This window comes from Saccostrea echinata, unplaced genomic scaffold, assembly GCF_033153115.1.
Source record: "Saccostrea echinata isolate AGI-Se365-2 ecotype Australia unplaced genomic scaffold, CSIRO_AGI_Sech_v1 ptg000054l, whole genome shotgun sequence".
Lineage (NCBI taxonomy): Eukaryota > Metazoa > Mollusca > Bivalvia > Ostreida > Ostreidae > Saccostrea > Saccostrea echinata.
Window position 1 is genome coordinate 9837603 of NW_026889803.1, and position 15636 is coordinate 9853238.

Genomic DNA, 15636 nt, shown 5'->3' on the forward strand with positions numbered 1-15636 from the left:
GCTGTTTGACTGATGAGTGAATATTTTGAGACTCAAACAAAGCGCTGATGACTTTGTAAAGAACAATCAAAGACACTTTTCAATACTGCTTAGCAGTACTTGTTTAGTGAGATAAGCTCACACTAAGTCCTTTACACGCGACATTACCGTTATTTACTCAGACTTTAACACATGGTCATTGTGAATGTCTGCCTAACGTCTTATATATAGTATACAAGCCTGTTACTCGTTAGCATTGCTTAAACATTTACATAAGATAAAGCAGAAATCAATGATCGTTTTGTCTACGTTGTTCAAAGGGACATAATTTGAGTTATCGAACTTTGAAACAAATCTTACATTATGCAAATTTCCAAAGAAACATTCAATCACAAGGACAAATTGTATATAAAAGCTGTCTTTGGAGGGTGGATGGTGGGGGAACATTTCTAACACACTGACAAGTAAAATAATTGTACTTGTTTAAATACAAGTAGAAGTGCACCATACTGCACTCTGCTGCAATACAATGCGATATATTGTGATGCCTGCCAAATTGTGCAATCAAAAGTAACTTAGTCAATTTTTTTTCTTAATTGAATTTAAAAACTGATTAAATAGAAACACTTTTTTGTCATTTTATGCTTTGAAAAAAAAAAACGGTTTCAAAAATAGACTAGAGAACATTTCTTTTATTGTCACATTCTTAAATATTTGTTTTCCTTGATATAAATCAAAATTAACAATCAGTAATTAAGTCGATGGACTTTCGCAAAGTTACGTGTTGCTGGTTTTTTATCGAATGACTAGTTTGGGTATGCGCAAGTAGAACTGCACCATATACTGCACACTGCTGCAATACAATGCGATACATTGTGATGCCTGCCAAATTGTCCAATCAAAATTAAATTAGTCAATTTTTTTTCTTAATTGAATTGTAAAACTGATTGAATACACACACTTTTTTTTCATTTCATGCTTTGAAAAAAAAAGTTTCAGAAAAAAGGGGTAGACTTAAGAGAGCATTTCTTTTATTCTCATATTCTTAAATATTTTGTTTTCTTTGATATGAATCAAAATTAACAATCAGTAATTAAGTCGAAGGACTTTTGCAAAGTTACTTGTTGCTGTTTCTTTTTTTTATCGAATGATTAGTTTGGGTATGCGCAAAAGATGCAAAAGAAATGAACACTCCTTTTTGACTGATGAGTGGATTTTTTTGTTTGCAAGAGAATTTATACTGTTTACCATAATAAGAATTTAACTGCATTTTATTGCACTGCACTGCAATGCAATATCAATCAATAAAATGAAGTCCATTTTTTGTTTTACATTATGGTATTGAAAATAAGGTGTAAATCAACATATTTAATATTTTTCTAATAAATTTTTATTTTTAAAAAAGTGTTGAAAAAAGGACTGGATGGAATATTTTCATTCACATTTTCTTATATGATTCTTCTCTTTCATATGAATCTAAATTAACAATGCAGTAATAATGTCGAAGGATTGTTGGACAAATTTTTTCATTGCTGTTTATTATTTTATGCAACGCCTAGTTTGGGTATATGAAAGATTGAAAATGAGAGAAATCTCATGATTGACTGATGAGTGTAAATTTTGAGAGTGGTGCAGATAAGCACCAGGAAGGATAAACAGAATATATTCTGATAACAGTACTTAATAGAGCTAAGTTCTCATCAAAGAACAGTTATACGTTTGCTGATTTTTTTTTTATTGAAAGACTGATATGGATATATGCGAAACATCCCGAGGAAAATTGGAGTGTCGAGTGAAGTTAATTGCAAGCTAATTAATTTTGCTTTTAAATAAAAATATAACTGTCCTACAATACATTGCATTGTAATGCTTGATGTATTGTCTAATTAAAACATATACTTGGTCAATTTTTATTATTAGGCAAAACAGTGAAAAAAAACAAAAACTTTCCTGTTTGACTGATGAGTGAATATTTTGAGACTCAAACAAAGCGCTCATGACTTTGTAGAACAATCAAAGACGCTTTTCAATACTGCTTAGCAGTACTTGTTTAGTGAGATAAGCTCACACTAAGTCCTTTACACGCGACATTACCGTTATTTACTCAGACTTGAACACATGGCCATTTGTGAATGTCTGCCTAACGTCTTATATATAGTATACAAGCCTGTTACTCGTTAGCATTGCTTAAACATTTACATAAGATAAAGCAGAAATCAATGATCGTTTTGTCTACGTTGTTCAAAGGGACATAATTTGAGTTATCGAACTTTGAAACAAAACTTACATTATGCAAATTTCCAAAGAAACATTTAATCGCAAGGACAAATTGTATATAAAAGCTGTCTTTGGAGGGTGGATGGTGGGGAATATTTCTAACACATTGACAAGTAAAATAATTGTACTTGTTTAAATACAAGTAGAAGTGCACCATACTGCACTCTGCTGCAATACAATGCGATATATTGTGATGCCTGCCAAATTGTGCAATCAAAAGTAACTTAGTCAATTTTTTTTTCTTAATTGAATTAAAAAACTGATTGAATACACACACTTTTTTGTCATTTTATGCTTTGAAAAAAAAACGGTTTCAAAAATAGACTAGAGAACATTTCTTTTATTGTCACATTCTTAAATATTTGTTTTCCTTGATATAAATCAAAATTAACAATCAGTAATTAAGTCGATGGACTTTCGCAAAGTTACGTGTTGCTGGTTTTTTATCGAATGACTAGTTTGGGTATGCGCAAGTAGAACTGCACCATATACTGCACACTGCTGCAATACAATGCGATACATTGTGATGCCTGCCAAATTGTCCAATCAAAATTAAATTAGTCAATTTTTTTTCTTAATTGAATTGTAAAACTGATTGAATACACACACTTTTTTTTCATTTCATGCTTTGAAAAAAAAAAGTTTCAGAAAAAAGGGGTAGACTTAAGAGAGCATTTCTTTTATTCTCATATTCTTAAATATTTTGTTTTCTTTGATATGAATCAAAATTAACAATCAGTAATTAAGTCGAAGGACTTTTGCAAAGTTACTTGTTGCTGTTTCTTTTTTTTATCGAATGATTAGTTTGGGTATGCGCAAAAGATGCAAAAGAAATGAACACTCCTTTTTGACTGATGAGTGGATTTTTTTGTTTGCAAGAGAATTTATACTGTTTACCATAATAAGAATTTAACTGCATTTTATTGCACTGCACTGCAATGCAATATCAATCAATAAAATGAAGTCCATTTTTTGTTTTACATTATGGTATTGAAAATAAGGTGTAAATCAACATATTTAATATTTTTCTAATAACCTTTTATTTTTGAAAAAGTGTTGAAAAAAGGACTGGATGGAATATTTTCATTCACATTTTCTTATATGATTCTTCTCTTTCATATGAATCTAAATTAACAATGCAGTAATAATGTCGAAGGATTGTTGGACAAATTTTTTCATTGCTGTTTATTATTTTATGCAACGCCTAGTTTGGGTATATGAAAGATTGAAAATGAGAGAAATCTCATGATTGACTGATGAGTGTAAATTTTGAGAGTGGTGCAGATAAGCACCAGGAAGGATAAACAGAATATATTCTGATAACAATACTTAATAGAGCTAAGTTCTCATCAAAGAACAGTTATACGTTTGCTGATTTTTTTTTATTGAAAGACTGATATGGATATATGCGAAACATCCCGAGGAAAATTGGAGTGTCGAGTGAAGTTAATTGCAAGCTAATTAATTTTGCTTTTAAATAAAAATATAACTGTCCTACAATACATTGCATTGTAATGCTTGATGTATTGTCTAATTAAAACATATACTTGGTCAATTTTTATTATTAGGCAAAACAGTGAAAAAAAACAAAAACTTTCCTGTTTGACTGATGAGTGAATATTTTGAGACTCAAACAAAGCGCTCATGACTTTGTAGAACAATCAAAGACGCTTTTCAATACTGCTTAGCAGTACTTGTTTAGTGAGATAAGCTCACACTAAGTCCTTTACACGCGACATTACCGTTATTTACTCAGACTTGAACACATGGCCATTAGTGAATGTCTGCCTAACGTCTTATATATAGTATACAAGCCTGTTACTCGTTAGCATTGCTTAAACATTTACATAAGATAAAGCAGAAATCAATGATCGTTTTGTCTACGTTGTTCAAAGGGACATAATTTGAGTTATCGAACTTTGAAACAAAACTTACATTATGCAAATTTCCAAAGAAACATTTAATCGCAAGGACAAATTGTATATAAAAGCTGTCTTTGGAGGGTGGATGGTGGGGAATATTTCTAACACATTGACAAGTAAAATAATTGTACTTGTTTAAATACAAGTAGAAGTGCACCATACTGCACTCTGCTGCAATACAATGCGATATATTGTGATGCCTGCCAAATTGTGCAATCAAAAGTAACTTAGTCAATTTTTTTTTCTTAATTGAATTAAAAAACTGATTGAATACACACACTTTTTTGTCATTTTATGCTTTGAAAAAAAAACGGTTTCAAAAATAGACTAGAGAACATTTCTTTTATTGTCACATTCTTAAATATTTGTTTTCCTTGATATAAATCAAAATTAACAATCAGTAATTAAGTCGAAGGACTTTCGCAAAGTTATGTGTTGCTGTTTTTTTTACCGAATGACTAGTTTGGGTATGCGCAAGTAGAACTGCACCATACTGCACACTGCTGCAATACAATGTGATACATTGTGATGCCTGCCAAATTGTCCAATCAAAATTAACTTAGTCAATTTTTTTTCTTAATTGAATTGAAAAACTGATTGAATACACACACTTTTTTTCATTTCATGCTTTGAAAAAAAAGTTTCAAAAAAAGAAAAGAGCTAGACTTAAGAGAGCATTTCTTTTATTCTCATATTCTTAAATATTTTGTTTTCTTTGATATGAATCAAAATTAACAATCAGTAATTAAGTCGAAGGACTTTCGCAAAGTTACTTGTTTCAGTAAATCTTTTTTTTTTTTATCGAATGATTAGTTTGGGTATGCGCAAAAGATCCAAAAGAAATGAACACTTCTTTTTTACTGATGAGTGGAATTTTTTGTTTGCAAGAGAATTTATACTGTATACCATAATAAGAATTTAACTGCATTTTATTGCACTGCACTGCAATGCAATGTCAATCAACAAAATGAAGTCCATTTTTGTTTTACGTTATGGTATTGAAAATAAGGTGTAAATGAACATATTTAAGTTCGCTGAATTCATTTACATGCGATTAACCTCTTTATGACCTGTTCAGAATCATACAAGCCACGTGGATTTGTATCGTTACGGGTATATGCCTTCAGTAAACATGCTAGTTCTCAGTTGAAACGTACTCAGTTTTATATCGATCAGCAAGGACTTGTTTGGTTCATCTTGTCATGGCTTTTATTGCCAAAGTTTTGTAAATAGAAAATTGTATTTGTAGTTGATTGTGAATCTTGAACATATAATTCGTCTTTGAAAGAAAAACATCATACCAAGATCTTCTTTTTATAGTATCTAATCTAAATGTCTCCGCACATTTCTATGTAATAGAGAAACCGTAGTCTGATCGGAGGAAAATGTTCCGGCATTTTTTTAGTGCGATAGGTGTTAAAAATAGGCTTGTATTTTTTGATATGTTTAATTATTCATTATAAATACACAATGTTTTAATTAGAAATACTTCGTTATACACAATGAAAACAATCAAATTACCGTATGCTAATATTTAACCGGTAAAAAAGGGTGTAAAAAGGGACCGCACTACTATACGTAAGTAGAATACTCCTTTCCTTCAAATATATATGACTTTCTTTACTGTTACCTGGGTCCGTGTTTCTTGCTGGGGGTGGGGTGGGGTGTTCCCAAAGTTATTTTGGGATAACAATTCAATATTAATTCATAAACTATAAAAATCCCGGGTAAGGGGGTTCAAGCCGGGGGAGGGGTCTTGAATTCCCACCCACCCCCGGGATGGGGGCACTTGACTTAAGCACACACTTCTGGAGAACTAATGTATACTAGTATGTACAGTCATGTTTGAAAAAAAAAGTATAATCAAAATTTTTGTGATTTGTGGATCTACATTATATTTAAAGTTCTGAAAATTCGATAAAATTCATGGAAGTGGTATATTTTGAGAATAGTCTTTCTTGTATGTTTTTCCAGTTTCCCTGTATGTACTTTCTCCATCAAAGAATTCCAGTTCCTTTAATGAGGACGATCACAAAACAACAAGACAAATCGTCAATGAACTTTACCCCCTAGTGGATGAAGAAGAGCTGAAGAGAAGTGTACACAAGGCTGTGTTTGATTTTGTGACATATGATGCTTCGAAGATCCCTGCTATAGAGAATTTCAAACCCATTCAAGAAAACACAGAGTGTATATTTGCCAGGAGGGCCAAACTTTGGGGTAATCAAGAATGGGACAAAGACCTTAGTTTAGGTAATTAAATGAAAAGCGAGCAATTCAATGATAACTATCATTCAATTTCTCCAATTTTGTGGTTAGGTTACTACATTCTTTCATGTATATTTACCCCCCCCCCCCCCAATACAGTCAATAGTACTGAAAGTAAAATGTTGAAATTTAAAAGTGTTTTCTGTGAAATATACATTTTGTTACTTTCTTTTTTTACAGAGGAAAATACATTCAGGTAAGATATTTCATTTTTCCATCAAAACAATTTTTTTCATAATCTTAGATTTTTTTTTCATATTATGTTGCTTTAATATATTTAACAGTTAACACACGCCTTCCCATAAAATAAATACAAGAAAACAGAGGTTATGTCAATTATGAGAGAGCAGCAAATTATTTTAAACATCGACACCCTCAGATACCAAAATGAAATATCATACACAATATAAGCTTGAGTAGAACTTGAACGAGTTCTCAGCAAAGTAGCAAATAATTTTACCTTGAGGGTAAAAGTCAAGGTCATATGTGGGTCATTACCCATTGCTTTATGCTAGTATATTCACACACCAAATATATAAGCTTAGAAAGAAAAAAAAAATGAAAATTGACGTGGGCATGCAGGTTTCCTTGTCCGAAAATCTGCCAGGCTGACCCTGTATGAGTTCCAATGTAAATGTCATAAGCGTTGTGACGGTATATGACAAATTATCTTAAGATGGATACCCCTACAGGTTGCCTATTATAAGCCGAAGTTAAAGATAAATTTAGAAAAAAGGATTATGGATTGGGAATTTTAAGTGTGTAGAAAAAAGAGCGATAAGAATCAATCATGCAAGTTTAAACACAATTTGAAGAAGAGTAGACATAACTCATACAGTAGTAGTGGGGTGGGGATACTAGCACACATCAACTCCACCCACTGTACTATATTATGTCTACCAGATATGTAAATTAAACCAAAAGGCTCAGAGGCTAATCCCCACCCACTGTACTATATAATGTTTACCAAGTATGTAAATTAAAGTAAAAGGCTAAGAGGCTAGCCTCGCCTACTGTACTATATAATGTCTACCAAATATGTAGATTAAGCCAAAAGGCTCACGTACCAACCCCGACCAGTGTACTATATAAAACATACAATCAACTGAAGGCTTAGTCTTAAACTCCACCCATCCCTATCATTGTTTATACCAATTATGTAAGTAAGTCAGAAGGCTCACAGGCTTACGCTATATAATCAACTGTAGGCTTAGTCTTGGACTCCACCCATTTATATTTGTGACGTAAAATAAGTTAGAAGGCTCACATATGTTTACCAAGTATGTAAATTAACTAAGATGGTTATAATATAAATAGGAGAACATTTATTTGATTTGCTCACTTCACCCATAGAACGGAGAGCATTGTCTTCTATGAAAATGGACACTGTCAGCGTCGTTTCTAATTTATTGGAGGCAAATTGTGATGATGAATTCAAAAAAACATTTCAGAAACAAAAACTTAAATTTGTTTTACTCTATATAATTTCAACTGTTGTTATAATACTTTTATGTGTAAATACAATACTTCTGGAAGAAGACCGAAGTCCAGAACAACAGAAGATGAGCGACTGCATTCAGTGGAAGTGTTGGAATTCTACAGCATCAGCCCCAAGATGTCCATATGTAGATAGTTATCCACTAGGTGATGAGATCTACGTTAGAATATGTCAGTTGGAGGATATAATGTCTACCAAATATGTAGATTAAGCCAAAAGGCTCACGTACCAACCCCGACCAGTGTACTATATAAAACATACAATCAACTGAAGGCTTAGTCTTAAACTCCACCCATCCCTATCATTGTTTATACCAATTATGTAAGTAAGTCAGAAGGCTCACAGGCTTACGCTATATAATCAACTGTAGGCTTAGTCTTGGACTCCACCCATTTATATTTGTGACGTAAAATAAGTTAGAAGGCTCACATATGTTTACCAAGTATGTAAATTAACTAAGATGGTTATAATATAAATAGGAGAACATTTATTTGATTTGCTCACTTCACCCATAGAACGGAGAGCATTGTCTTCTATGAAAATGGACACTGTCAGCGTCGTTTCTAATTTATTGGAGGCAAATTGTGATGATGAATTCAAAAAAACATTTCAGAAACAAAAACTTAAATTTGTTTTACTCTATATAATTTCAACTGTTGTTATAATACTTTTATGTGTAAATACAATACTTCTGGAAGAAGACCGAAGTCCAGAACAACAGAAGATGAGCGACTGCATTCAGTGGAAGTGTTGGAATTCTACAGCATCAGCCCCAAGATGTCCATATGTAGATAGTTATCCACTAGGTGATGAGATCTACGTTAGAATATGTCAGTTGGAGGGTGACATAACATTAGATATTCGACTATTCAGAGATAAAGAATGGACTGTTGATGGAATTCAACTTAACAAAATGCAGTGGCAGTATCTCAAAAACTCGGTGGATCATATCGATTCTTCGTTGTTGAAGACATCCGTTTGAAGAATTTCCATTTACTTGTGATGCATCATTAATTATAAGAATCACCCATCAGGAACACCGATACAGTATGAAACAAGTATATAACGCACTGTAATACACACCTGACAGAACAAACTGCTTTTCAACGATGGAGATCGAGCATAAATATTACGATCTGTTTATTTCTCTTTGTGTCAGCGCTATTTGGGATGCAATATATAGTATATCTAAGGAAAGGTGTAATGGTTGTGAAATAGAGCATCCGTCTCAAAAGGAACATTCATGTCTGATGGATTCAATGCACATGAAACTAATTATGAGTTTTGAGCTTGCCTATATGAAACTGAACATTCGAGATATTTTTCATATCATGCTGAGAGATCATGACTGTGATCGTGCAGGGATACAACATTTGTCTGACATTATGAAAACGTATTGCCTCACTGATCTTTGGAGGAGTAAGATATATTCAGAAATGGAAAAGAATGTAACATCATGAGTGAAAAAGAAAAAGCACAGTATCTTGAAAACTATTATTATAACATTCGTAATCCTGCAGCATACACAACGCCTGAAAAACTTTATCAAGCATTGAAATCAAACAAAGACTTTAAATTCAGTAAATATTTTATTTCAAAATGGCTGAGAAAACAGGATGCGTATACATTACAGCGGCAGATTCGTCGACCTGTGAAGATTCCTAATATTCGTGTCAGTGGTCTCAATGTTCAGTGGAGTATGGACCTTATGGACGTTCAAAACCTATCAAAAGAAAATGACGGTATCAGATTTCTGCTGATATTGATAGACACATTTTCTAAATATTTACGAATTGTAGCCCTTAAGCAAAAATCTGCTCGAGATGTTTTAAATGCTGTTAAGCAAGTCTTTGAATCTGGTGTAAAATGTCAGACATTAAGAAGTGATCGTGGAGGGGAATTTAAGAATCGACTACTAAAAAACTATTTGAAGAATGAAGGTGTCAGAATTTTCTTTGCCAATCAAAATTCGAAGGCATCTATTGCAGAGAGAGTTATCCGTACAATTCGTGGTAGATTATACCGATACTTTCAAAAAGAAAGAACGCATAGATATGTAGATATCTTATCAGATGTAGTGGAAAATTACAATTCAACACCACATAGAAGTCTTCACGGTTTATCACCAAAGGAAGTTACCAAGAAAAACGAAGCTGATGTGTGGGCGGGACTTTACTTGAATAAAGTTACAAGGGGTGGGAAACAGAAAACAAAGAAGACGAAACAAAGAACAGTCCGATTTCGATATAAAGTTAATGATTTAGTCAGACTTTCACATTTAAAACATATCTTTCGACGAGGATATAATCAGCAATTTACAGGTGAAATTTTCAAAATATCCAAACGGTTTCACCTACAGGGAATACCAATGTACAAAGTCATAGATTTTAACGAGGAATTGATTGAAGGAGATTTTTACGAAAACGATCTACAAAAAGTTGACAAAAGCGAAGACTCCTTATGGCTTATTGAGAAGATAATTAAGAAGCGGATACGGAAAGGACAGACTGAAGTGTTGGTGAAATTTGAATCTTGGCCTGAGAAGTTTAACCAGTGGGTGAAGGAATCAGATATCGTCAATTTAAGCTCAAAGTAATGGAAAAGTATATATTTGTCAAGTCGAGCGAGTCCATGGATTATTATCCTGAAAATAAACCATACGATTTCAAAATTCATCTTGACAATGCTCTAGATTTACACGGCTTTTGGAAAATTGGAATAACCGAGTTTTTTACACTGTCTTCAACGAAAAAGACAGTCATTGACACATTAACTTCAAAACCCATAACAACATTTCAGCATAAATCATTATTTGTTTATTCAAATGTGTGTGACTTTTCAAGTGTTAATGGTCATCAACAACCCCTGCTTCGAATCATCCAAGCAGATCCATCTTATGGTTGGAATGACAAATTTTATCCCGCGTACTACATTCCTCTTAGGCTCTCTCACCTTTCCGACCTACATTTGTATTTAATGGATGACAGTCATTCACCTGCCACATTCATTAATTCAGACGTTTGGATCACACTTCATTTAATACGATATCCATTTTAGGAATGGATACCAATAAAAAACTGTATGTGGCCGATCCTAAAAAATGGACAATGTTCTACATGCAGGTGGGCAAAGGTGATGTAAATCCGTATACCAATCATACGATGAAGGGATATCAACGAGGAGGTGGATTACGAAACAAAACTTCACCATATATGCTATCCATAGACAACTACACAAAGGGAACTACTGAGCGAGATGTAAATCATAAAATAAATGTGACCTCACCAGCTGAACAGGTAGTGGAGCAGGCAAAGAGTGAAATTAAGAGGGACAAAACTATTGAAAAAGGGAAGCGAGTCATGAAGCGTCACAGTCAGAAGTCGGACGACAAAAAGAGTGGACGTACAGCTAAAAGAAATAAAATCGTAAAGCTAAAGTCAGACGTATTCGGATTGTATTGAATCATGTCGATTTTATCTAGTGAAAGTTTTAGAGAAGCTATGCCTAGTCAACTTTCTCTGTTTGATCTACCACCCACCCAGACAGCAGTAGAAAACATTTACTTTCAAGATGTTCGCCCGATATCTCAAATCTCGGACAGTTCACCGATAGAATTTCAACTATCTGCACAAAATGGGATGGACTACATCGATCTTAAAAGAAGCAGAATTTATGTTAAACTAAAAGTGATGAATGGGGAAAAAGCGCTAGTAGCTGATGACATAGTTGGTCCAGTAAACTTGCTTTTACCATCACTCTTCAGCCAAGTCGATGTATCCATGCAGAACAAGCCCATCAATAGCTCCGGAGCGCATTATCCATACCTTAGCATGCTGAATACCCTCATAAATTATGGGGGCGATGCAAAATCTTCACAGCTGACTTCACAGTTATGGGAGAGTGATAACCCAGGGGAATTTGATGACGTCAATGCCAAAAGTGGAAGAAATTCAGGATTGTTGAAAAGGGCTTTATTTATCAAGGGAAGCAAGACCATTGACCTGGAAGGACCAATCATGCATGAACTGTTCCAGATGGATAGATATATTCTTAATCAAGTCGGCATTTCTCTCAAATTCTATCGCTCACGAGCTGAATTTTGTCTTCTTTCGAATACCTCTAACGGGAAAAATTACATTATAAAGTTAGAGGAAGTTATTTTACGTGTTTGTAAATGCAAAATTAATCCAGCCGTGATACTTAGTCATGCCAAGATGTTGGAAACCACCACAGCTAAATATCCATTCAAAAAAAGTACAGTGAAAATGTACAGTCTAGCTAAGGGCTTGCTCAACATCTCCATTGAAAATATGTTTTCGGGAACCAGACCAGACAGACTCTATATTGCTTTTGTATCGTCACAAGCAGTGGCGGGAGATTTTACCAAAAATCCATTTAATTTTCAACACTACAACATAAACCAGATCGCTTTGTATAGTGATGGAACTCCAGTAGGCAATACACCCATGAAGCTTACATTCGACAGCGTTAATGGGGATAGCATAGCCCCAGCCTTTGTGAATTTATTTGACAATGCAGGAAAGTGGCTCTTTGATGGAGGGAATGCCATAAGTAGAAAACAATTTGCAGAGGGTGGTAATGTAATATTCTGCTTTGATTTAGAGCCTACATTCGAACAAGGAGAATATTTAACATTACTTAAACAGGGTAATGTACGTCTAGAAGCACAGTTTGGAGCGGCTCTACCAGAGACAGTGACGGCTATTGTGTGGGGACAATATACTGCTCTTTTCGAAATTAACCAAGCCAGGGATATAATAACCTTGTGAAATGATGTCTGCTCTCAACAGTGTGCAACTAAAATGTATGATTGCGTGCGATCCAATGATGAAAGATACGATAATCGGCGTCTATTCAGCAGATAAGATAAGAACGTTACAAGCACAAAGAGGACTCATAGTAAATACAAAACCTTCCGGCCATGAGGGAGAACACTGGCTAGCTGTTTACAATGATGGGAATGATGTGGAAGTATTTGACAGTCTGGGAAAGCTGAGTGATAAAAGTCTTATTGAATTTCATAAAATAAATGACAAAGTATATGTTAATCAAACAGACATTCAATGTACTAATTCTTTGGTATGTGGGCATTATTCTATTTTGTATCTTTTCCTCAGAGTTCGAAATGTATCATTTCAAGAGTTTTTGAATTTCTTATCACCTATTTGTGAATTAAGTGATGCTTTTGTACTTAGATTTATTACTCACACATTTCCATTATGCTTAACAAATCATGTGTGATATATATGTGCTTTATAATTGAATAAATACAGAACATATTACACCTTCGTGTTCATTTATTACTGGATTCCTTGGAAGGATGGCTGATAATGAACATGAAATCTTGACTAAATTTAAAGCTAACAGCAACATAATTGTGACTGGGCAGTCGCATGCAGGAAAATCCACATTCGTATTTTCTTTGCTGAAACACCTGGAACTATTTGAATCGGATATTAAGCATATACTTTACGTTTTTGGAATTTGGCAGCCATTATTTGAGCAAATGGAGAGAGAAATCAATCCCATTACCTTTTACCAGGGAATTCCAGATAAAAATATTTTAAAAAGATTTTCCAATGAATATGGAAACATTCTTCTGGTATTGGACGATGTCATGGGTCAAGGAACAAATAATGTAGAGTTAATGAACTTGTTTACGACGTATTCACATCACATGGGTATAACTGTGATCTTCCTACTTCAAAACATTTTTCCTCCTGGAAAGTATATGAGGACCATATCCTTGAATGCACATTATATAATACTATTTAAGAATCCAAGGGATGAGCGACAAGTCAGAACTTTAGGCAGTCAGATTTTTCCTAACCAATCAAAGTATTTCATGGATGCTTATAAGAAGGCGACTGAACTTCCGTATTCTTACTTATGTGTGACACTCTATCCTGGCACAGCAGAGATATACCGTCTGTCTTCTAACATTTTTCCAGAACAGGAAACAATATTGTACTTACCAATGTAGAGTTATGTCCTCATTTCTTAAAGACCATTTGGATTTTCTTCGATTGCTAGCATCCACGCACAGGACCCAGCGACTGCAATTACTTCAAACCATTGACAACGGACAATTCGACATCTTGATAGAAGTCGTGTACAACATTCTTCAGGGTGTTTGTTCTTTGACTAAAGAAGAAGAAGAAAAATTGAAAAAACATAGAGGACTTTTACGAAAATTAATTGAAAGAAAAACAACAAAACGTGTCAAAAAACAAATCTTGATACAAATTCAAGGTCTTATACCAACTTTAATATCATCAGTGAATAGGTATCTGTTAAACAATGGCAAAAGAGGTCGTTCTAGTTCCGAGAGAAAAATATCAGAAATTATTAGAGGATCGCATGATTCTGAATAATCAGAGCAAGACAAGTCCTTCAAAAATGGATGGAGATTGTGAAGAAAAGAAAAACACCATTGACCTGAACAATATTAACACAGAAACTGATTTACATAACAAAGAGAAATCACAGTCTGATATGGAGCGTGAAGATATGGAGGTTAATCAACATTTCAACAAAGGAAAGTTGAATGATCTACGAGATACTGACACAGAGGATCCTTTAGTGTCAGTACATCCTGACACTGATTATGGGACATTGCGTGATAATCAGAGTGTAAATTTACAAACTGCTTACGCACACAAGCATAAATCCGATAACAGCACCATAAAACTAGCAGTACCTAGGACGCTTTCAAGCATTGACAATCGTCAGAAAGCATCTGCAAGTAAAAAGAAAACATACAGAAAAAAATGGTTGAAGTATAACTAAAAAGGTATGGATCAAGGGGATAAAAAATTCCATTGCACGGATTGCAAAAAAAGTTACAAACGCAAGTCAGATTTAAATAGACATTATAGGTCAAAGCGGCAAAAAATCGTGTGTCCTATTTGTGATCATCATTTCAACAGAAAGGATAATTTCAAAACTCACTATCGTCGTTTTCATGAAACTGCATCCAATATCCAAATTGGAGGTAACTATCAACCCTCATCGTCAACAAGAACCGGAGCGCAAAAGTCTTCATCTCCACAAGTTCCTGAGGGAATACAGGAAGAAGAACCTGAAAACTATGAACATGAAATTACACAATCGATTAATGAACAAGTAACTTCAATCAAAATTAAACCGAGAGAAATGGAAAAATTTGATCTTCTTGTGTTTTATTCTAACATTAAAGATAAAATCAAAGAGTTGATTGTTTCACACTCACCTGCGAAAAAAGGATTAAAGTGGTATCTTGTAACAAGAGTAGAATTCACCAGGGAAAGAGAAGGGGAGGTGGAGAAGGCTTTACCTCATTTTCGTACCATCGTTTACAGACATTTAACTTCAGAAGAATTTAACACTCATAATCTTAACGAATCTTTTCAAAAAATGTTCGCTTCTAAAGAGGAGTTCATTATGAAAGGTTCAGACTGGATTTTTTCCAAAGTGATGTATGTGGAATTATGCTACGTTGTATACTCACCATTGAAGGGAGCAACTTACATAAGAGAACCGAGTGAACTGCGAAATAGCAAATCGTTGGTGAATATAAGAAATACTGATCAAAAATGTTTTCTGTACTCAATTTTAGCAAAACTCTATCCAGCTAAGCGCAATCCTTCGAGAGTAAGTCATTACCATGCATACACAAATAAACTAAACATG

General features: G+C 33.9%; 1 protein-coding gene across 1 annotated transcript in view; it reads left to right on the top strand.

Moving 5' to 3' along the window:
* Positions 1-15636, top strand: part of LOC133171705 (uncharacterized) — a 36888-nt gene that overhangs the window by 9713 nt on the left and 11539 nt on the right. Inside the window, exons 2-3 of the mRNA XM_061306496.1 lie at positions 6153-6431; positions 6627-6642. Of these exons, the coding sequence (XP_061162480.1) occupies positions 6153-6431; positions 6627-6642 (295 nt within the window). The remainder of the gene's footprint in view (positions 1-6152; positions 6432-6626; positions 6643-15636) is intronic.